At 50.0% G+C, this 22274-nt stretch overlaps 2 protein-coding genes across 2 annotated transcripts; both read right to left on the bottom strand.

Moving 5' to 3' along the window:
- Window positions 1–5433: 5433 nt before the first annotated feature.
- Window positions 5434–9699, bottom strand: SSTR3 (somatostatin receptor 3). The gene is made up of 2 exons (XM_010187217.1): window positions 9653–9699; window positions 5434–6694 (listed from the first exon to the last, which is right to left on the bottom strand). The coding sequence occupies exon 2, from the start codon at window positions 6637–6639 to the stop codon at window positions 5434–5436; it is 1206 nt and encodes a 401-aa protein (XP_010185519.1). The 5' UTR covers window positions 6640–6694; window positions 9653–9699.
- Window positions 9700–13505: 3806 nt separating this feature from the next.
- RAC2 (ras-related C3 botulinum toxin substrate 2 (rho family, small GTP binding protein Rac2)) lies at window positions 13506–22072 on the bottom strand. Its single transcript, XM_010187215.1, has 7 exons — window positions 21866–22072; window positions 18900–18971; window positions 17987–18104; window positions 16324–16386; window positions 15517–15676; window positions 14492–14626; window positions 13506–13751 (listed from the first exon to the last, which is right to left on the bottom strand). Exons 1-6 carry the CDS (start codon window positions 21898–21900, stop codon window positions 14496–14498), a joined length of 579 nt encoding a protein of 192 aa, XP_010185517.1. The 5' UTR covers window positions 21901–22072; the 3' UTR covers window positions 13506–13751; window positions 14492–14495.
- Between the last annotated feature and the right edge of the window lie 202 nt (window positions 22073–22274).

Genomic DNA, 22274 nt, shown 5'->3' with positions numbered 1-22274 from the left:
GGGAGGCTGCTTGTCCTGCTCACGGGTGACAGGTTGGTGGCTTGGGTGGGCTCACGTTCCTTTGTCCCCCCTGCAACCAAACCCCTACTGGCAGCTGAGTGGGCTTTCTGGTTCAAGACCACCAAAAGGCCCCTTTTTTTTAGTGGTGGGGTGCAGTCCGTGCGTGCACACGTTCATAGATCAAGGCATATATATATGTGTGTGTGTGTGTGTGTGTGTGTGTGTGTGTATATATATATATGTATTTCCTTCCCACGCGGCCCTGTTTGTCATGTATAGAAGGACACGCTGTAGCCCAGGCACGCGTCTTGCTTGCGCTGGCCGCATTGACGTGCTGGGTGTGCGTGTGTGTGTGCTTGTGCATGACGTGGTAAGTGTGAGATCTGAGCGAGCCGGCTGCGTTGTGCGTGGCGTTTGCATATTTTATGCTTGGGAAGGCAAAGAACACCAAGTTTCATGAGCAAATATTTGCATATTTTCCACTCGTTCAAGCAGATAAAGCATTTCAATTCTCTGTTGCATCCTCAGGAGAGCCAGGAACATCCTTTAAGGATGTTTCCCTTTCTTGTATCTCCCTGCCTCTTTTATCTACTGGCTCTCCGATTTCAGCAACTGGTTAACTGCTTCCTGCCCCCTTCCCACACCCCCTTGCTCCACCACCCTGTAGTAGCTGAAGCAGAACATGTCCTGGACAGTTTTGATGTTGCCTGAGCTGAGCTGCTGTGTTTCCCTGCTGATGACAAATACAGTGGCTCCCTAACAACGCTTCAAATGACATTAAGTGTGGGCTGCGTTAGTAACAGCCTGGAAATGCACCCTTGCCTCTCTTCGCTGGAAACCCTCTCCAATCGCCATTCACTGCCCTTCCAGTTTCTCTCCTGAAGATCCACTGCAGCACAGAAAGGTCACACCAAGTGAGTCCGAAGCTGCCCCAGGCCACCACTGAGATAGCAGAAATGTGTTTGGGGGTGCTTGTATGGTGGGTCTGAGTGTGGAAAGGGTCATTTGCAAGGTCAAGTTGTCATCTCTTAGTTTTAGCCTATGTGTGGGCTGTGTGTGTCATTTTCTTGTGTTCATATTTAGGCCAAGAGGTACATGCGTGTCTAGGTATGCATGCATCTGTGTGGGTGGCCACGTATGGTCTCATGCACACATAGACTTGAATCAAAGCACCCGCAGACACGAATATGCGTACATATTTATACACATTCACACGGTCACATGCACCCGCACACACAATCACGTAAATACTCATTTGTATGCATGCCTACGCAACACATACGTATGCCTCTCTATATTTGCTCCTGTGCACGCTGACATGTGTGTATGAACCCTCCAAGCAGCTGGCAGAATGGGCTCTCCATGCCTCTAGCACCCCGTCTGTGATAAAACATTTGTTGGGAAGAGGCATTGCACAATGCTGCTGAACTCATTGCGGCCTTTTCTCGTCTTGCAGCTCCCATCTCTACGTGACGAGAATAAAACCTTTTGTGCAACACAGGGCTTGACGGAGCCCTTATCTCCGTGTCTCTGCACCCAGAATAGAAAAATCCATTTCCACATCTGACTGGAACAAATCCCCCTGAATGCAGCCAGAATTTCACGTAGCCACTGCGCACAATCCCAGTGGCCTCTGGGTTGCCCGGAGTCAACCACACCGTCATTAGGAGGGGGATCATAAGGGCAGTCAGATTAATGCTGTTACCACAGAGAAAGCTGGGGATTCACCAGGAGGAAGACAGAGCTGAAAACAGTGGCAAGGGTCAGGAGGTAGTAAGGTACTATTTGTCATTTTTAAACATCTGCTCCTATGGAAAACATCCTTTTAATCAATGGTGATACTTTGAAGAATTTTGTTATTTTCCCCTCATGAATTTCAGACAAAAAAAATGATTTTCTTTTCCCTCCCCCAGTCTTATTTTCAGTTCATCTCAATTTTTTTTTTCCCCAATTTGTCACTGAAAAATAGGATGTGGCATAGGGGGGAGAAGAAAACACAAGACAGAATGATAATTGTGACCATTTTCTTTTAAACTCCTGCTTAAACTAAAGGCATCTCGTTTTCTACAGGTCTTCCTGGAAAAACGTTTTGTTTTCCCCAGCAGGCTCCCCTGCAGAGCTGCCTTGCTAGTGGGCTCTGACTCCATGTATCAAAATGATGTCTCCTTGGCGCACTTGCTCGGTGCTGGCGTTGCAGTGCTTGGGCTCTTCAGAGATGTAGGTATTTTAAGAAGGCAACCAGTCACTGGAGTCTCTTGAGTGGTGACTTGCAGCAGATGGAGCTGCAAAGGTGTGCGAAATGAAACCTCAGCTCAGTTCAGTGGTGAAGGAGAGTGTCTCTGTTAAGTGTGTTGGCAGCCAGGCAACTCACCCATCTCTCCAAGGCAGCTGGGCAATCCCTCTGTGGAGAAGGAAACCCTTCCTATATCTGCCCCCTGCTACCCTGACATGCCTTCTGCAAGGTCCTCATTAGCTGTCACATACTTTCTTCAGTGCCTGGTCATCAGCCATGAACAGCACTACAGGCTCCCAAGCTAATACCATTTCTCCTCCATCCCACAGCGATTGCCATGCCAGTGGTGCCCAGCATTCACCTTGCCTTGCTCTTCACCGCGAGAGGAGCAACACAGACCACTGTTTAAAGTGCTGTGCTATCCATCTATCTGACCACTTTGTAGCCAGACCTTATGACCTTCCTACTGTTTGCTGCCCCATATAGAGGCAGGAACTTTGGCAGTTCATCTTTATTCTGCTAGGATTTCTTGTCTGTTCTTCATCTAGTGGATGCTGCAGGAGCTCCCTAAGAAAAAAAAAAACCAACCAAACAAACAAAACCCCCACTTTTTTAGTCCAACAGAATGTGTGCCCCACACTCATGAATAGTTTGGCTGCTTTTCTCACTGGGGCTTACACTGTGGGCAGCTGATGCATGTGTGGAAGGAGGAGGAGATGTGAAAAGGTAGCAGAGGATAGAAACTGGCTACCAAGCACTTTCTTTTCCCATGAGTTGAGCCAGCACTCCTAGGTGTCTGCCCACGCTCAGGGGAGCAAGCACACTTTGTAAAAGGAGCAATGGCTGTGTGGTATCACTGATAGCTCAGATTCTGAGGCTGAACTTGCTGGTGCCGTGCTTGACGCCAGCATCCCAGGCTCCAAGATGAAACAAGAGGATGGAGGATACATAGAGACAACTGTCACCTCTGCCAGGGAGGTGATGGCCCTACCAGTCACTGAGAACACAGCTGAATGTCTTTTTGGGTCATGTTTGCAGTCCCTTCCTCTGTTCTCTGGCCTGTCTAGAACATGTCTCCTCATCTGATGCTCTGCTACGATCTTTCCCAAGCTCGGCTGTCCTGCCCACCAGTTCCCCTGATGCCTACCAGGCTTTCACTTCTTCTCAGGTCACCTTTGGGTGACCTTGTCACTTGCTTCCTCATGAAGTGATTCTGTTCCCATCATCCTCAGCTGCTGCAGCTTGTTCTGCTTCTTCTCAGTAGAGGACTTTTGTCTTCTGTCCCAGCACACCTGCCCCCATGCCATCGCTTCCCACCTTAGGCCTTCTCTCAAGTCACCTGTGAGACACCTTTCCATCACCCAGCTCACTCTCCTCACCAAACCTCCACAGACTGCCTCCCTCAACATTTCCTGATCTCAGGGAGACATATCTCCTCCTGGTGGATCCCTCCTTCCCATCTGTCAAAAATTATCTGTAGAGAAAAGTGTCCATATATAACCAAGGGCTCTGGTATGAGAGTCTTCTTGGTGGCTGTAGCTTAGCAACAGCATTAGTGAGAAGTTCAAGGTGTGTGGGGACAGACATTTAGCAGAGCCTGCAGGGATGAAGCCAAAACAAGCGAGAGACCTTCATCCCACCAACCCTTGTACATTGCTGCTCCTCTGGCCTGCACACTCAGATTGGTCCACCCACAACTTTCCTCCAGCAACCATGCACAGAAGCAAGCACTCATCCACCACTCATAGCAACACACATACCCTCATGCTCTTACCCAAGCATTCACATGCATGTGTGCATTTTCATACATATTTGTATGCCTGCACAAACGTTTCTGTGCTTAAACTTCCCACAAAGACATAAGCACACTTTCTCGTCTGTGTTTGTATGCACTCATATGCATGCATACCGCCTTAGCCATGGTTTTACACATTTATACACACCTCACAGCCACACACCACATCAGTGCCCAACCCATCCACCTCTTCCACCAGCACTGGCTCCTCCATCTCTGACCCTGGTCAGCCATTCTCACACACTTCATCAAATTTTTGCATACAACCACCCTTGTATACATGCAGACACATCATTTCCTCTCCATCCTGAGCCAAAAATCCTACCATTTCCCTTAAGACAAATCAATTCATGCACTGGAGATCCCACGACCTCCCTCTGCTCCCTGCCCCCATCCTGTACTGTCACATTTCTTGATCTCCTGAACCAGCCAGATGTTACTCCATACAAAGACCAACTCATCTCAAAAACATTGTGTACTCTCAGGAGATCCAAATCTATAGCACCTTCCCTCCCCTAAACACAAAGGATGGTTCTGCCTGGTTGGCCTTTCAAGTCCAAAGGCTTTTTGTTTATTTACAGTAAGGCTTAGGGGTGGGAAAAGGGGAAGGACAATTCAGCTTGTAAGAAATCTGTCTCCAACCCACGCCTCGTTGTCTTCCTCTCTGTTCTTGTTACACCTTTCACCGGGGTGCAGAGGCACCAGGAAAACCCTGAAGAATGCAAGGTTCAGGAAAGGATTGTCCCATTTGTTCTGTCAGATAAGTCTCATCAGCCTGCCCAAAGTCCATGAGAGCCCTGGAAAGAGAAAGAAGGCTTTGAGCAGCCAGAGTGGTCTCCAGGCAGGACCAGCACAGGTAGGGAAGTTGTCCCCAAGACTTATTGGAGACCTAGAGAAGGGTCAGCCACTCATGCAACTGGTGTGTCTTAGCTGCAGACATTTTTCTTCCTGTTCTTCCTTTAGGGTAAACTGTTTCTCATATTTACAAGGAAGATAACCAAGGCACTGGGATGCCTGTTCTTGACTATCAATGACATATGTCGTATATGCCATTCTGAGGACTTCTTTGAGGTGCCGCAGTCAGATGGCAGCTGATGCCCTTCACAGCTGGGTGAGCTAAGGGTGGATCCTGCTGTCTAGGGACTCCATGCTGTCAGTGCCTTTCACCTCTTCAGCTCTCCCCGGATCCAGTCCTTTACCTCATACCACACAAACCTCGTGTCCCTTCCAAAGCCAAGAACAATGCCTTGCTTCTTCCTCAAGCTCACGGAGACCTGTTCATCTTTAAGCAGAGTCTTGGCCTTCAGTACTCCCTTGTATCAACCTCTCCTTTGATGTTGAAAAGCATAGAGGGTGAAGGGGATGTCATGTCCCAATATCTCCTTCCCCTGCACCATCACTTTCATCATAAATAACTGACATGCAACTTGTTGCTCTTTTCACATCCCATAGGCTCCTCAGGGAGTGGTTTTTGCTCATTGCTTTCTCCTTCCCCACTGCTTAGAGGGTGTTCCTGCCTGTCCTTACCATTCTGGGTGATCTTGCTGATCTCACCCTCTTCCCCTTCATCATCAGTCTTCTCTGGAGGACATTCTGGCACTTCCTGGCTCTGGACTCGGCGGGATGGCCTGAGGATGGCCCTCCGGAAGCCCTGCTTGAAGCGGTAGGAGAGGAAGCCATAGATGATAGGATTGGCGCAGCTGTTAGCATATGGCAGCACCACCACAAGGAAGTAGACACCAAAGAGTGATGGCTCCTCTGGCAGTGGGCAGACGACATTGATTATGTTGAGGACATAGAAGGGGAGCCAGCAAAGTACAAATACAGCCACAACAGTCACCACCATGCGGGTCACCCTGCGTTCTGAAAGCTTGTGCTTGGATGACAGAGCCCTCACCCGCCTGCCAGATGAACGGACTTTCACGACGATAAGAAGGTAGCAGAGACAAATCACCAGCAGTGGCCCGAAGAACCCCAGGGTAGCAGTGTAGATGATGAAGCCAGCTCTCCAAACTGAGGCAGGCTCTGGCCACTGAATGTGGCATGTGCTCATACCTAAGGGCACATCTGAGAAGACCACCACAGGCAGCACCACCACAGAAGACAGCACCCACACAGTTGCACTCACAGCCTTGGCCACCCGTGCTGTCCGCCATTTGGAGGACTTCCCTGGGTGGACCACAGCCAGGTAGCGATCAACACTCATCACTGTCAGGCAGAAGATACTGGTGAACTGGTTAATGGCATCCACAGCCATCACCAGGCGGCACATGAAAGACCCAAATGGCCAGTAGGACAGGGCATTTTGTGCAGCCAGGAACGGCAGGCCCAGCATGAAAAGCTCATCAGCTAGGGCCAGATTTAAGATGTAGACATTGGTCACTGACTCGCTCACAGAGTGCCGCAGCACCACGTAAATGACCAGAGAATTTCCAGCCAGTCCCACCACGCAGACAATGAGGTAGACCAGGGGGATGAGGACACCGCTGACAACCACACCAGGGCTGGCAGTGGCGGAGCTGTTGGGGGTGGTGAAGCCTGTCCAGCTGCCAGAGGCATTCCCCTCCTCTGACGCTGCCGGTGTGGGGAGGCTGAAAGCAGAAGTGTCCATAGCAGAGGCAGGGAAGAGGGCAGGGGACAGTGTCCTTGCAGGATCAGCTAGCAATCTAGACATGAGAGGAGGAGAAAAAAAGCCATTGATACAGTGAACATGACAGCTAAATAAGCCACAGATAAAATCACCACATTAATGGTCTGTAGGTATAGACAGGCATGAGAAGTCAAGGTGAGTTTGTGGATGCTGGCAGCCACTGGAAGAGATAGGCCAATATTGACCCCATCTAGTCCTGGGAGACACAGTGGGCATGGAGGGACAAACAGGGACTTGGCTTAATGTGGGCCAATGGATCCTGAAAGATCCTTTGGGGAAAGAACCACAGGCTAGGATAGGGAAAGGGAAATTTCTCATTTTCTGCTAATGGCTCCAGTACTGAGGACATAGTCACCAGGGCCCTGGTTCTTATTTATGAGTGACAGGTTCCTTATGAACAAAAGAGGGAAGAGCACCCGGTGACAAAGTGCCATTGCAACTCTGGATCCCCCATTCACTGAGTATCCTCCTGCTTGCTGAAGCTCTTGTTAGACTGGCCAGGTTATCATGGGGTTGTGACCCCCACTAGCAGAAATGAAAACACCTCCACTTAGTCCAAGCCCAGAGGTTGAGCCCAGCATCTGAGCTGGAAAGTAGCTGGTTTGTGTTATGCCATTTTGAGAATAAAGGAAAAAACAGATTATTTTGTGTACACCAAGAGGGATCGGCCCAGATCTCTCGTCTCTTTCTCTCTTGTATTTTCTCTCTCCTTCTGCAACACACTGCTAATGAAAGAGGCTCTGCCTGCTCTAGCTGTCTGCAACACCAAAGCAGTGCCCCAGCCTTCCTAATCTGAGGTGCCCAATTGCCCATCACATCAGGATTTGGCATGGAAACAGCACTCAGCTCACTCAGAGAGAGCCTTGAACAAACAAGCTCTGCTGACACTGGGTGAGGAGCTGCAGGGACAGAAGAGACAGATAAGAGAAGGGCATGTGTTTTGTCTTCTGTCAGGGCTCCCAATATGTGAGTGACAGAGCCCAGCATATACTCCAGACCAGAGACACCCTGGAAAACCTTATGCAGGGGAGCTTTGTGATGCTTTCAGGATCACCTGGCAAAATTTTCTGGAAGTGTGGACTGTCAGGGTCACTCTCCTGATTAACTACCTCATTGGAAGTGAGGATGACTTGGTGGAAGACAACAGCGATCCTGAGGCTCACCTTTACCCATTCCAACAAATCTCTTAGGGCTCTGAAGCTCCTTTGTTACTGAAAGGAAAGCTTGGGATCTCAAAGGAAAGGACTTCCAATATTATCTGCTGTCAGGAGGCCAGAGACACTCCAGAGACTTTTCTCCAGGATGGGATTCTCTGTAGCATCATAACTCTGTTCACATATGTCTTGATATTTCTGCCTTTATTACTTTTTGTAGACGTTATTCCAACTTCTGGAAAGGGGAGACCTGAGCTTTGGGTGGATTCCATGGATACCAGATAGGCAAACCCAACAGATTCCACAGGTGTATCAAGTTTTATGCTGAAAGAACCTCATCTGATAGGCCCCACAAAAACCACAATTGGGCAACTACATCTTAAGGCCACTTCTACAGGCTATTGCATAAACGTTTCCGGCTTTGCTTAAATGACCTTTGAAGGGCTGAAATTGTTTAGACTTTCTTTATTTGCAGGCTGTGACACACCGTCCTGATAGAAGCCCACCTCTTGGGGTCCTGCAGTACTGGGTTGTCCCACATATCATGAGTGGATGCAATGAATGGGCAGAGCTGGAAGTGATTTGAAACTCTGTTTCTAAGCCTGAGGATCTCTCCTCTGATGTTTTTTTCCAGTGCCATTCCAGTGACGCAAGTCACTTGCTGGAGGAAAGGGGAAGGCAGTGGCTGCTCTGGGGACAAAGACCCCTGCAAAGAGTGGCAGAGACCAGAACAGTATGTTCATAAAATGATGATCCTCTAAAAGGTGAGGGGATAGTTAGGAATCTCTTTGTATGTTTGTTCTGCATGCAAAGGAATTTCTAAAAAAAGCCTTTGGAGACAAAGCCCTACATATATCAAATACAGATGAAGGCATCCGTGTTGGGGCTGAAGTGCATATGGGGAAGTGTCTGGGGTCCAAACCTCAAAGCTGATTGCTCAGACTGTGGTTTAGCAATACAGTAAACCCATCTTCAGGTCTCCAAAAGCCCTAATAGAAATGCTAAGGCATGCAACAAAGCACTGATTCACTATAAACTCATTCTCCTGGCTGCAGTAAAGAAACTTTGTCTTTAAGCAGGCATGGTCTATATGTATCATTCTAACTTTGTCAAGTACCATCTACCAGCTCAAACGCCATATCACATATTCTGGCTAGTTTGTCATAACAACCATTGGACACCAGTCCTCATCTGTGTTGAATCTGCTCTGCTGGCTGTTTTGGCAGCTCCCGTGTAGGCAGGAATTGATGAGGAACCTTGATCTCAGACTGTGTGTTGGCATCTGTGTGAGGTCTGTCCCTAGCGATGTGGACCGCACCTGTTGAAAGAGGCTTGGGAACCCTTAACAGGCGCTGCCAGAATATACCTGGTCCATGCATCTGGAAAGCAGAGGGGAGGCAGAGAAGTAGGAGGAGATGGTAAATCGGTGCTACTGGTTTCTTTCAGGAAAAGAATAAATACATCCGTTTCTGCAATGAAGGAGAGGAGGAGGTGGACGCTAGATGCTGAGCTAGATGCTAGACCTGGTTACAAAACAGGAATAGAAGCTGGAAGGGACCACAAAGTCCAGCAACCTGCTGCCCCTTTGCCACCCTCCCCTCCAGTCCACCTTGCTTCTCATGGCCCTGCTCCAGCTCAGGACTCCCTCTGCCTCATTACAGGGCTGAGGTCTCTGGTGGGGACCATGCTGGGCTGGCAGAGTCGGGGGATCGGGGAGGATGGCCAGGTTTCCTTCTTTGGGACTGCAGAGTGAACTTCTGCATGGACTCATGCCCGCGGTAGACAGCAGAGGAGAGCGGGCAGAGCCGCCTGGTACTTACGTGTCGTTGGGATGTACATTTTCCTCTGCTCCACCGAGAGAATCCGTGTCATATTTTTCCTCTTCCCCTTTTCTTTAAAAGCAATTGAGCAAAGCAGCCCCAGGAGGGAGCGAGTCCCCACCATGCGCTACCGGCGACGCAAGTCCTTCTTCCTGGACCTGCCCATCTCTTCTTCCGTGACTGGTGTGGGACTGGGGCCCGGTCCCGTGTCCCACTGGTGGGCGGGAGCTGGTGGGGGGGTGTCGGGCTGGTGTTCGTGCGGGGGTGCGCGATCCCTCACTCTGCGTTGCTCCCCCGCGTTCCCCTCGCCATCTGCGGAAGAGGGGGCTCGGCTGCCGGGCTGGGAGCGGAACGGTGGCTACCGGGGGGAACAGATGCTGGCAGCCAATCGGCGCCACGCACTGAAACACCAGCAGGAGAAGGAGAAGGAGGGGATGGACTAGAAGGCAGAAGAAGGAGAAGGAGGGGATGGACCAGAAGGCAGGAGAAGGAGAGGAGCAGTGGGGGGAAGAGACCGGGATGGAGAGAAAAAGGGGGAGAGGTAGGTGCAGGAGAGGGGCAAGGGGAGAAGGAAAGCACAGAGCAGGGGAGGATGAAGGAATGCAGAGTGCGGTAAAAGAATCTGGGGACAGGGGGAGAGAAAGAAGAGAGGGATGCAGAGAGCAGCTGTGTGGTGGGAGAGTGGCGTGGCAGGAGAGGGGACTCGGCTCAGCTCCCCTCAGTGGGGGGAGTTGTGGTGGTGCAGATCGCCCCGGGAATGCCCAGGGGGAGGGGCTCCCTGTTCAGAGGATCTCGCAGACAGGACCGGTGCTGCTCAGAGCTGCAGGGGCACGGGAAAGCCTTCGGGCTGGCAAGGTGCTCAGAAACCGGGGTGGATGCTGAGCACACAAACCCTTCTCTCTTCTCTTCTGCCCTAAGAGCACCTCCAGCTGGATGGAGCTGAGGGCAAATGGGCAAACAGGGTGGCTATCTGCCTCAGCTCTCTCCTTTCCCTGCTTAATCTCATGTCTTTTGAACGTTGTTTGGGAAAAAGCCCCAGCTCAACAACTCCAAACTCTCCTACCAGATTTTACGTCTGCTGCAAGGAGTGGGCCCAAAAGAAATTGGTCAGGGCAAGAAATTAAGCTCCTTCGTGTGACCAGTCCTCCAAGGAAGGAATTTGGAATTTTTTTCTCATCCCATTCTCTGCACAAAGTGCTTTCCTATAGTCCTCACCACCTTCACTGCCCTGCAACAGTGACCAGCCAACAGCAGTGACCCCTTGTGCTGAGCAGTCACACAGCTCTTGACATTCGGCACTGTCACAGAATCACAGAATCACAGAACGTTAGGGATTGGAAGGGACCTCAAAAGATCATCTAGTCCAATCCCCCTGCCGGAGCAGGAACACCTAGATGAGGTTGCACAGGAAGGCGTCCAGGTGGGTTTTGAATGTCTCCAGAGAAGGAGACTCCACAACCTCTCTGGGCAGCCTGTTCTAGTGCTCTGTTACCCTCACTGAGAAGAAGTTTCTTCTCAGATTTAAGTGGAACCTCCTGTGTTCCAGTTTGTGTCCGTTACCCCTTGTCTTATCATTGTTTGTCACCGAGAAGAGCCTGGCTCCATCCTCGTGACACTCACCCTTTATATATTTATAAACATTATCGAGGTCTCCCCTCAGTCTCCTCTTCTGCAAACTAAAGAGACCCAGCTCCCTCAGCCTTTCCACATAAGGGAGATGCTCCACTCCCTTAATCATCTTTGTAGCCCAACACTGGATTCTCTCCAGCAGTTCCCTGTCCTTCTTGAACTGAGGGGCCCAGAACTGGACGCAATATTCCAGATGCGGTCTCACCAGGGCAGAGTAGAGGGGGAGGAGAACCTCTCTCGACCTACTAACCACCCCCCTCCTGATACACCCCAGGATCCCATTTGCCTTCTTGGCCACAAGGGCACAGTGCTGGCTCATGTCGTAACAGCTATTTGAGTCCCTAGGGCCAATTCCAGCCTTTATAGAAGCAGGGAGCAAAACATAGGCAGTGTCTAAAACCTGGCCTTCCAAACCTGCTTGAGCAATTTTCTGTCAGTGCTGCTCAGAAGTGACCAGGTGAAGGCCGTACAGGGCTTCAAAGCCTCAAGATGCCTTAGCCTAGGTCTTGGCCACACAGGAGACATGAGGCCTTACTGGGGAAGAAATGGCATGGGCAGCACCCAGTGGCTATCTTTGTCATGGCAGGGTAGGTATCCACAGCAGAAAGCTTCTTAGAAGAAGCAAAGCCTTGCAACAGCAGAGCTCTACCCACATCAGCTGCCTCTTGCAGGACGTGTTAGCATAAGCATAACACAATTTCCAGGTCTCCAGTTTGCTTCCTTAATGCTCAGAATCCTGCCCCTTCTCTGTCTTAGCTCCAATGGGATGTGCAAACTGCTTGAACTGTGGTCGGAGGGAGGGCTCAACCAGTGCACTTTCACAGGTAGGCAGGTACATGAATTTTGTTTTATACACATGGTCAGCTTCTCCTCTCTGCTTTGCTGTATGTGATAGGGGACAGGGCAGACTAAGAAGGTAAAAGCAAAGGCTTACAAACTAGAGAGGAAAGAATAACCCTCTAGGGATTCATTGGTTTGAGTGGTGTTTAAGACGTTTAAGGGAGGTCAGATCGTCGTCTTGGGGTCTTTGTGTCCCTTGCCTTTCCACAGGTATATGCCTACACCAGAGACTTCATTTCTGCTCTTTTGGACTTAGGTTGATGTAATTTACATTATGATTGGATGGCAATTCATCTGGCAGCCCATGTGCAATGCAGACTTTTGTGGAACTCACAGCCACAGGATGTCCTCCAGGGCTGCTCTGGACATTATCAGTGGATTATGTGCCACATCAGTGAATTAACTGCCTTACCCAGATCCGACCATGAATTGAATTTGCAGAAATTTCCCCTGCAGCAGGGTGCCCCAGGGGCTTCACTGTGGCGGATTGCTGATGACACTGCCCATGTACCTCCTCAGTGCAGGAGGTAGCCTTTGAAACTCAAAAGCAGTGCTGCATCAGGGAGTGGTAAGCTGGCTCAACTCCACCATTTCCCTGTGTCCTCCTAGGACTGCAGAATTTTGCAGTGCCAATCATTGCACCCTGAGCCCTCCTCCCACCCACAAGCCGTGGCGGTAGCAGCCACCCTGTAACAGTTCTTACTCTCAAGTCCCTGCAATGCATCAGGAAGGCAGGTGCTCACAGCTGCCAGATCCATAGTACCGCTGGGACCACTCTCTCCAGCTTAATTTTAGTGACTTGCAGGCAATATGTCTGGACTAGTGACTCATTCCTTGCTCTTTTTTTTTTTTTTTTTTTCCTTTCCCCTGCCCTCCCCCTTCCTGTTCTGTCTCTGCCTGTGCCTGGCAGTGTGAGTGAGTGCTGTACCAATATGACTGCCTGTGACGTGAGCCTAGGAGCATTAATGCAGAAATGTTTTGGGGAACGGGTGTCCCCAGCAACCCACAGAGGCAGTTCCCAAAGAGAGGATTCTGGCCTCAGGTGTCCCTCTCAAAGCCTGCATCTCATCCTTTCTGTGGCTAGGAGGGGAGACTACTTTTCCTTCGAACACATGGAGGCTGAGAAGAGGAAAGGCAAAAGCCACAGTGCAATCACCCCAATATTTGTAATCACATGATATTTGCACTTTACAGAGGAATGCAGGGGGCTCAGCTGAGAACTTAGCAACTCAGTGCCTGAATCAGGCCTCGTCTCTTCATCCTACAGAGGTTGGGGCTCCCTGAGACCAAGCTCAGCGCGGTGCTGCCTGGGTTATCCCTGCTGAAGGGCTGTGTTCCCCCAAGGCGCAACACATCACGGGCATGGCAAGAACGTACGGTGTGTTTATTGGGTTTTACTCACTACGTCATAACCTCGGAGGCTGGTGAGGAAGAGAAGAGGCAGCTGGGGTGGGGTGAGTGTGGGGAAGTTGTGCAAATGGAGAAACCAGTGCTACAGATCCACAACAGTCTTTCAAGCCAGCAGAAGTCAAAAGCGCAGTGACCACCACAAGGTACCGAGCTTCGGGATGCTGGAGTCATCGCTCTCCTGTGTGCTGGGCAGAGCTTAGCATCAGGATGGGGCCAGGATCTGTAGCCAAAAACATGATAGACCTTGTGAAACCAGCTTAGCCGTTTTTCTGTTGTCTCTCTCTCTCTGCCCTGGTGGGGGTGGGAGAGCAAAGGGGCAGGATCTCAGATAAAAAGCCCACACTCCTCTCCCTCTTCAGGCTCTGGTCAGCTTTGTCTTTCATACTGAAGCCTCTCTCCTCCTGCTGCTGCCTTGAGTTAAAGGGGAAGGGCAGATGGGGACAATATGAGGAGTAAAGGAGTCCTGGGGCAGAAGCTGCTGCCTGACAATGAACTGCAGCTCAAAAACCCCTTTTAGGTGAGCAGGGCCTGATAAGAAGAAGGGCCACTGAGCAATTGCCATGAATAAGGAACAGCTCTTTTTTTTCCTATAGACAAAGGCTGTGGCTTCACAGCTCCCACAGCAGGTCAACCCCAGGGCAGCTGGGATGCAGTTCCCCCTGTGGCAGAAGGTGACAGACAGTTCTTCTTTGTGAGGGCAGAGGTTGCCCTGCAGCAGGAGATGGGGGTAAACCTGCTCATGGACAGACAGAAAGAAGAAGGAAGTGATTCATGGATTTGTGTGCTCCATCATACCATGTCCTGTCCTCCTCTCCTCAAGCAGGACTGCTGTCTCCCTCTCTCTCCCTGAGGGTGACCCATCCCACCAGGCACAGCAGGTCATAGGAACCCAGCAGCCCTGACATTTCATGAGCAGGCAAGGGCCACTGGAGTAATTCCGAGGGATCCTTTCAGACTTACTTGCTTAGAGGAGGCTGCATGCTCGTTTCTTTGTCCGGGTGGGCTGCGGACAGAGAACTGCTCGGATGGCCTCATCAAACACCGTCTTGAGGCCACGCTGCGTCAAAGCCGAGCATTCGAGGTATTTTACAGAGTCTGTCAGGAGAAAAGCAGGTGCTGTCATGGGGAGGAAGGGAACTGGGGTAGGCAGTGAGGGTATCCTGCTGCAAAGGGTCCTCAGAAGAGAAGCATGCAGGAGATCACACAGATCACATGAAGCAGGAAGAGGTGCATGTGTCTGTATCACAGATAAGTTTCTGGCTCCCATCACCTCACAGCCACAATACCCTTCTCACTCAGTGTCCGTTTTATGGTGTTCTGAGGCCCATAAACATCACCTAAACACTCCCTGAGTCTTGTCTTGAGATGAGATCTCAAGTTTCCTCAGTCTTCAAGCATCAAGGATCTCTAGTGGTACCTCAAATCACATGACACCTCTGTTTTGAGGCTCTGTACCCTCAAAATCTGAGACAATTTGTGCTGAAGAAGGATGGTGGGGTAAGACACACGTACCCAGGGTTGCATGTATAAGCCCTGGCAGTCAGAGGCGGGGACGCGAAGCTGCAGTTGCGACTCTTCCTGAGAGATGTTAGAAAACTCAGGCTTCTGCCCCTTTCCGGATGTGGAGGAGAGGCCTCTGCCCACAAAGCAGCTGCGGCTTTCACAGAAGAAAATCGGCCCAGACAGAAACAGCAGAGTAAAATGGGAGGGGTATTTGCAAATGTGTGTTTGTGTGTGTATGTCTGTGTGTGGAGGATAAAAAGAGGGAGAAAACAGAGGCTTGAGGGCTTGATCTCTCCTCAAGGAGTAGATCTCCTTCCTGAACCTCCTGAAGTGCATTTTGTCCCATAAACCTTGATGTGTCTGTGTCCTTCAGAGATATCACTGTGAGATAACTCTAAGGAAGCCTCATTACGTTAATGGGAAGACCTTATCTTATGCCTCTTGCCTTTCAGTAGGTCCAAGATGTTGTCCCAAGCACATACCAATTTCCTTGGCCAGAGCAAGGCCCTGAGGATATGTAATGGGGGATAGCTTCTTCTCCTTCAGCTTCTCAATGGTGTCCTTGTCATCACGAAGATCCAGCTTTGTGCCCACAAGGATGATGGGTGTGCTAGGGCAGTGGTGCCGCACCTCAGGGAACCACTAGCAAGGGAGTGAAATGGCAAAGATGTGAAAAGTCACATGTATGGGCATATACAAGAGAAACAAAGATGCACCCCTGAAAGAAAAGCAAGATAGCGAACACCCTGTCCTTCCTCACAGCCCTTCCATCCAGTGCTGGGCACTATAGCCTGACACTGACTAGCCCCTGTTGCTGGGTTCACAGCTTCCTGAAATGGAGCTCAAATACTGTTAAGCAAAAGCAAAAGCTGCTCTCCACCCTTCATGGCTCTCTGAAGCCCAGGCAGAAGCCCGAAAGTGGTCAGAAGGAAATACCAAGTTGTTCTCCTTCCCTTCTCATCCAAAGTGGGTACCTGCTTCTCATACCCTATAGACTGGTCTTGCATGTCTGTGCTGTGACAGTCTTGGCTGAAAGATGCCGTCAGAACATAAGCCTGTGATCTCACAGCTCAATAGTCCAGCAAGATGAATATTAGGTTAGCTGCCTTCTTTGAGATGACCCAGAAAAGACATCCAAAGGAGGCTGATATTTTAGTTCCTTCTGACTGATACAAAAAAAATTACCCCTCTGAATCTAGATGTCTCCTCCCACAGTCACTCTTTTTTGCAAGACCATCACCAATCTAACCCTCCTCAATTGCTGATGCACCAGGATACTTCTGTCTCACCTTAGCACGGACGTTTTCATAAGATGCCGGGCTGACGAGAGAGAAGCAGATCAGGAAGACGTCCTGTAGGCACAGAGCAATGGTGCAAAGTTAGGATGAGAGCATGGGATTGCATGACAGAAGGCAGGGAGGGGAGAGAAGAGCTGGATGGTCAGCATCCCCCCTCTGCAGCAGACAGTCATGCTAGGGAAAGCTATATCTCACAACATAACACAGTCCTGACTGCTGCTAATTGCCTCTACAGGAGAGAAGGATATTTGCACCTCTGACTCATGGTAACTATAGCCACCATTATCAGAAGACCCAAACGTTTAACTGTGAGGATGGGGTTTTTGCGGTAGGCACAGTCATCCTCATGGGAACAGGGACAGCCTGACACTGTCCTGCTCATTTCTCACAGAACACCAGAGAGCTTCCAGGCCAGAATAATTTTGCCTGCTGTTGAGACAGAGCTAGGCTCAGCCCAAGAACTGCACATGCAGGACACAAGTGAGACAGTCTCATTTATCCATAAGTGATTCTCCTGGGCCTGGCAGAATTTAAACTTCCATTAAAAACCAAACTAAACCAAACATAACCAAACCAAACCACAAACAAGTGGACAAACAAACAGAAACCCCTAAAACAAAACAAAAAGAGTTCTTCAGTGTTATATTAATTTCATCCAACTTCACCTAACTAAAACAAGGGTGTCAGGTCCAACATTTCCACACTTCTACAACTGTCAGAGGCAAGTACTTTGGAGTACAGCCAAGTATCTTGGAGAACAGTTTCCCCACCTGTCCTTAGGATGTGTCCTGGGGAGGGGGCAAGCACGTTGCTGAGAAAGGTGTCTGCTCGCACAGACTGCAGAAGGAGCCTAGGCAAACAGCTTACACCAGCTATCTAACTTATAGGTGGTTGAACCTAGCTGAAACAAGTAGTGCCCTCCTAGCCCTTTTGGTTGCAATGGCAACCTTCAGACCAACACCTGAAGCAGCAGGGTCTTTCTGAGCTTGCCAAGAGGCTGCTTGGCACAGCATCTTCCAGCGAAGGTGATCCTGAAACCCTGAAATCACTTAGTCAAAATGGTGAGAAACTGGTAAACACATTATCTGAGGACAGGCATCCATTTGTTCTGTTAGAGATTTGGGCTTAGTTGAGGCATCAGCAGATCAATTACATGTGTCCACACATCAGGGCTCTTTTAAAGGCAGAAGCCAGAATAGCAGGGTTCACAGAAATATGAGACTCTCCTGCCTCAGCTCCTAAATTCTGTGAGCCACTTTAGCTTCACAAGGGTTTTGTTGCTTTGTTTGTTTTGTTTTGTTCTGTGTTTGGTTTGGGTTTATTTTTTGTTTGCTTGTTTGGTTGGTTTTTTTGGTGTTTTTTTTTTCTTACCAGGGCTGTGTAAGGCCTCTGTCCGACACTGAAATCAGTGTCTGATGGTCTCATAAGTATCCTTGAAAATCTCCATTTTCTTGCTAAGTTATCCCAGTAATAAAGTTTAAATAAAGGTAAAAAATGCACTTAGATATCTTTTACCTTTAGAGTTTCAAGGCACTTGGAAATGAACAGAGAAAAGTAAAGAAAGAGATGGGAACAGTCCTGCCACTGTGCTATGGCAGAGGTTGGTTTCACAGCAGGGGAAGGAGGGATATCTGAGGGAGGAACAGTGACCCACCGTCTGCGGATAAGAGAGTGGCCTCAGCCTGTCATAGTCCTCTTGTCCAGCAGTATCCCATAGCCCCAGGTTTACAGGCTTGCTGTCCACCATCACATTGGCAGAATAGTTATCGAACCTGAAATGCAGAGACATAGGCCATAACTCAAATAGGAGAAGGGGAAGCCCTTCCAGTGTGTAGGTGCGGTTCACTAGGTGCACCCCAGAGCAAAATGTAGTACATCTTAGGGAGCGTGTAGTCATGTTCACACCTCAGTGATATGGTATGAGTATGTGTGGTGTGCATCCCCAAACACATGTGGGGATGCACACCACACATACTCATACAAACACATGTGGGGAGACAAATGAATCTGACCACTAAACTCTAAGCTTGCTCCTTATTCAAACCGTCTGTGGGTCTGTCCCAGCCTCAGGCATACGTCTTCTGGATTGCATAAGGCTTCTACTGGGGCACTGAGCTGAATCTTGCACTCTTACCATCAGGGTTATCAGTGCCTGCTTCAACGACAGTGGGTGCCTTGGGCAAGGAAGGAAGGGAGAACCCCTGTCCAGCCAACAGCCTTCTCTTGGGTCTGGCGCAACTTTTGTAGCCTGGTGCCTGATTGTTTTACCTAGCAGGAGCCTATCTACTATTTGTAAATTTAACAGGCAGTTAGACTCTTGAGTTGGCTCATGTCTCCCAAATATGTCCTTTATACCAGGGTTTTACATGGCCACTTGTGCTTCTGGAGAAAGGTGATAGATCCAAAGTGTAGAGGCACCTTTCTCACCTTTCTCTGCAGCCCTTCATCTGCTGCCATGGAGATTGTGACCCTGTCTTCAGAGTGTACAACAAAGGGTTTCTGCACCCCTTTGCACTCTGCTTTCCATGCCTCCCACCCATGCCAGGACATGTTCACGTATCACTTACACAGTGGGGATGTATTCTCCTGGGAAGGCATTGGTGGTGTAGCTGATTAGGAGACAGGTTTTCCCCACAGCACTGGAAAAGAAAGAAAAAAAGTAGCAGGCAGTCATGGTAGGGCAGGCAGTCTTGCCAGGGTGAGATGTGGATGGGGCAATCCTTCCACACTTCTCAGCTGACTTCTCTGTCAGGAGACCCTGCAAGCAGAAACGCATTTGCGGGACAAGACGTCATATAACCATAGGTTAGACAACTGGCAGGAAGAGAGACAGGATGTCAGCCAGAGATGTTGTTGTCTTCAAGCACGAAGGTTTGTTTTTACAGTCTGGTACAGAGATCACTCAGCCAAAACGCATGCACTCTGAGATAGAGGTGAGAGCCCATTTTCCAGTGCATGCACAATGCTGTATGCTCACAGGCAGGGTAGGTGCATTGATTTGATGCGGGAGTGCCATGACAAAGCAGGCTGCCCAGACAGCTACAGTCCCTGAACACAGGCACTCCTGCCTATCTCTGCAGGGTCTGATAGCACCTCTTCTTGACTTAGCCACAGCATCTTCAAGTCTTGCCTGTCTGCGGTAGCTGCAGCATCACCCTCAGAGAGGACTGTAAGCAGCCAGCAAGATGCCTGCTGGTGGTGTTTCTGAGCTAGAAGCTGATGCTTCCTTTCTCCTCAGCCTCCCCCACACCCATGCTGCGGCTGCAAATAAGCCAGGGTAGCAGCAGAGTCCAGGCTGTGTGAGAGCATTGGTGGGAGGTGGGAAAGGAGGCATCAAGGCTATCAAAGGGAGGAGAAGGTGTCGTGGGCAAGGTGAAGGCTGTGATGAGGGAAGGAAGAAAAGGAGAGAAACTGGAAGAAGATAAAGCAGCCAGGACAGGTGTGGAAAGGAGAATCTTTCTTCTGCTGGGCTGCTGTTTCTCTTGTCTGTGTGGCCTGGGAAAGCCTGGCCATGCTTCAGTTGCAGCATGTGTGAAATAGTGGTGGTGAGAGCAACCTGCCTCCTCTGGCTATGAGCACAGCCACAGGATGAGGGAGATACCTTTCCTGGGGGAAGGATGGATTTCTTCTGCTAGCGATGCTCTGACCATCTCAGCTGTACCTGCCAAGTCTGCAGTTGCAGACCTGCAGCTCTGCCTCTTAGTGGCATCTTCACCCTGGTCACAAGGCACCTGCCTCAGTCACTGCGCTGTGGGGCAGCTGAGGAGGAAACTGAGCTCTTCGGCATGCCCCCACACTTGTTCCTTCCTTCTGACATCCCCCTTTCTTAGATCCTCCTCTCTCAGTCCTTTCTTTTTCCTCAGCTCCCTTGCTTCCCTCTTATCACAGAGTTGTTGACAGAGAGCCATGGAGGCTTCCTGAAGCTCTACAGGGAATGGCTCAGGAGGAACAGTTCTGAATTAGTATGGTTGAAGAAAGAGAAACACAAAGGGTCAGTGAAGGAGTGAAGGTTACAGCAAAGCTACTGAGAAACAAGGTAAGGGACATGGAGGTTCATGGGACTGAACTCGGTGTATTAAGAGATTGGTGTCACATGATGGAGAGGGCTATTGAGCCAGAATAGCTGTGGGGGAACATGAGGGTCTTTGCAGAGAGACAGCAGAAGGTCCTGTAATGGGTAAGGTTGAGCAGAGGGAGGGTGATGTGGCTGTTATGGCTTGTAGGTATGTGAAGCAGGGTGAACTAAGAGCTGGGGATGACTGGACTAATGTTGTCTTGTGAGATGGTGTAAGGAGAGGTGCAGTGCATAAAGAAGCAAAATGGTGGAATACAAGACATTTAACAGGATTTGCAGTCAGAGGGATTAAAAGCAGGACATGTTGTGTGGTTAGCCACGACATGAGGAGAGTGCTGCCTTGAGGGATGGTTACAGAGCTGGTGCAATGTGTGAGCAGGAAATTGTGGGGTTAAAAGGGCAACAGATAAATGCCCAGTGGAGTTGTTCATCCAGTTCTAGCTTGCAGCCTTCAGGGGACTTTTCTTAGAAGTAACAGTGTTTATCTGGGGCTCTGTCCTTCCTTGTCTCTTTTTCCATCCGCTTGCCCCAGCCCCTGAGAATACGTCTTAACATTTACTGCTGTGTTTGCAGGCATCTTCTTCCCCAGGCAAGTTTTGAAGGAGGAAGTGACTGTGGGGAGCAGGGCTGCTGCAAATGTCTCTTCATCTGCTACCTGAGAGCTGCCCCAGATAGCAGTCTGGCCAGCTCCTAACTGGGAAATGAATTAACCTACTCCATGCCAAACGTGGACTCTGTTTCTCTCCCTTCCCTACATCTAGGGCAAGAAGAAGCCCTATCTCCTACACCCCTCCTGCCCCTAGCAGTACTGACTGCTTCACCTATTGATGGCTTAGATTGGGCCATTTCCAGGGGTCATAGGACACGAGGAGTGACGCCATCATGCTGTGAAGGCAAGGTTGTGTTACCTTCCACTCCCAAAGTGACATATACTTGTGCCTATCTCAGTGGAAAGCACACCTTGTCATTGTGCCCCTTGCCAAACAGTCTCCCTCACTCCCTGATAGAGATAATGTGCTGAGAAAAGCTGAACACAGATACTGGAGGACATCTTATCAGGACCATAGGAGCATGCCCTCTCTCAGTCAGCCCCAGTGAGCAGATGGCTTTCAAGGAGCCATTCACTTGCAGGAGAGTGCTTATGTCTCTTGGGTTTTAAATCTGACTCCTGCCTACAGGTTGAATCTGGCAGCAACATCACCACCTCCTGTGTGTGGGACAGACCTGCTCCACTTTCCATGTCCCTTTTGCAGATGCCCTTCAAAATACCCTCTTCCACATCCTCCCCAGAGGAATGTCCCTTGCCCTGTGGAGGGAAAAGCGAGCGAGAGAGGGAATGCAGTCCGCAGGAGGTCGGAAGCAAAGCTAGAGTAGTTTCATCAAGCACCCACCTTCTTTCTTGTCCTTTGTCACCACCCCTCCCTCCCCACATCCACAGCAAACCAGTGGAGTACCTACCCGTCTCCCACCACGACACACTTGATGGCTTGCATGTCTCTGGACCCGAGGACAGCGCCCGGGGCAAAGGAAAGTCAGGCCAAGGCACACAGCAGGGAGAGATGGGCAAATCTGGGTATCAGCCCTTGCACTGCAGTAAGCAGCAGGTCGCAGGGAGGGAGGAAGTGGAAGAGGGAACTTTACTCGATGCTCACCCTCCAGTCCCTCCTCCACTCCCACCGCAGCAGCAGTTCTGTGGCTGAGGCCGTTAGCTGAAGGCGGGGCATGCGTAACTTCATGGTTGGGATGATGACTGCTGTAATTAATTTTTTTTTCTTCCTGTGTGTCTCACCCACTCCTTTTCCACCCCATTGCAGTCAGCAGCTGGGGGCACCAAACTGCTTTCACAGAGAGAGCTCTACAAGGGTTA

This window comes from Mesitornis unicolor, unplaced genomic scaffold (genome assembly GCF_000695765.1).
Source record: "Mesitornis unicolor isolate BGI_N332 unplaced genomic scaffold, ASM69576v1 scaffold2276, whole genome shotgun sequence".
Taxonomy (NCBI): domain Eukaryota; kingdom Metazoa; phylum Chordata; class Aves; order Mesitornithiformes; family Mesitornithidae; genus Mesitornis; species Mesitornis unicolor.
The sequence above is the reverse complement of the archived record's forward strand: the minus strand, read 5'-3'. Positions and strand labels throughout refer to the sequence as shown.

Coding starts and splice junctions, on each gene's coding strand:
- SSTR3 (XM_010187217.1), bottom strand. CDS start 6,639: ATGGACACTTCTGCTTTCAGCCTCCCCACACCGGCAGCGTCAGAGGAG.
- RAC2 (XM_010187215.1), bottom strand. CDS start 21,900: ATGCAAGCCATCAAGTGTGTCGTGGTGGGAGACGG. Junction 18,105..18,899: donor GGAGAATACATCCCCACTGT/GTAAGTGATACG, acceptor TCTGCATTTCAG/GTTCGATAACTATTCTGCCA. Junction 14,627..15,516: donor TGCTCTGGCCAAGGAAATTG/GTATGTGCTTGG, acceptor TTCTCCTGACAG/ACTCTGTAAAATACCTCGAA.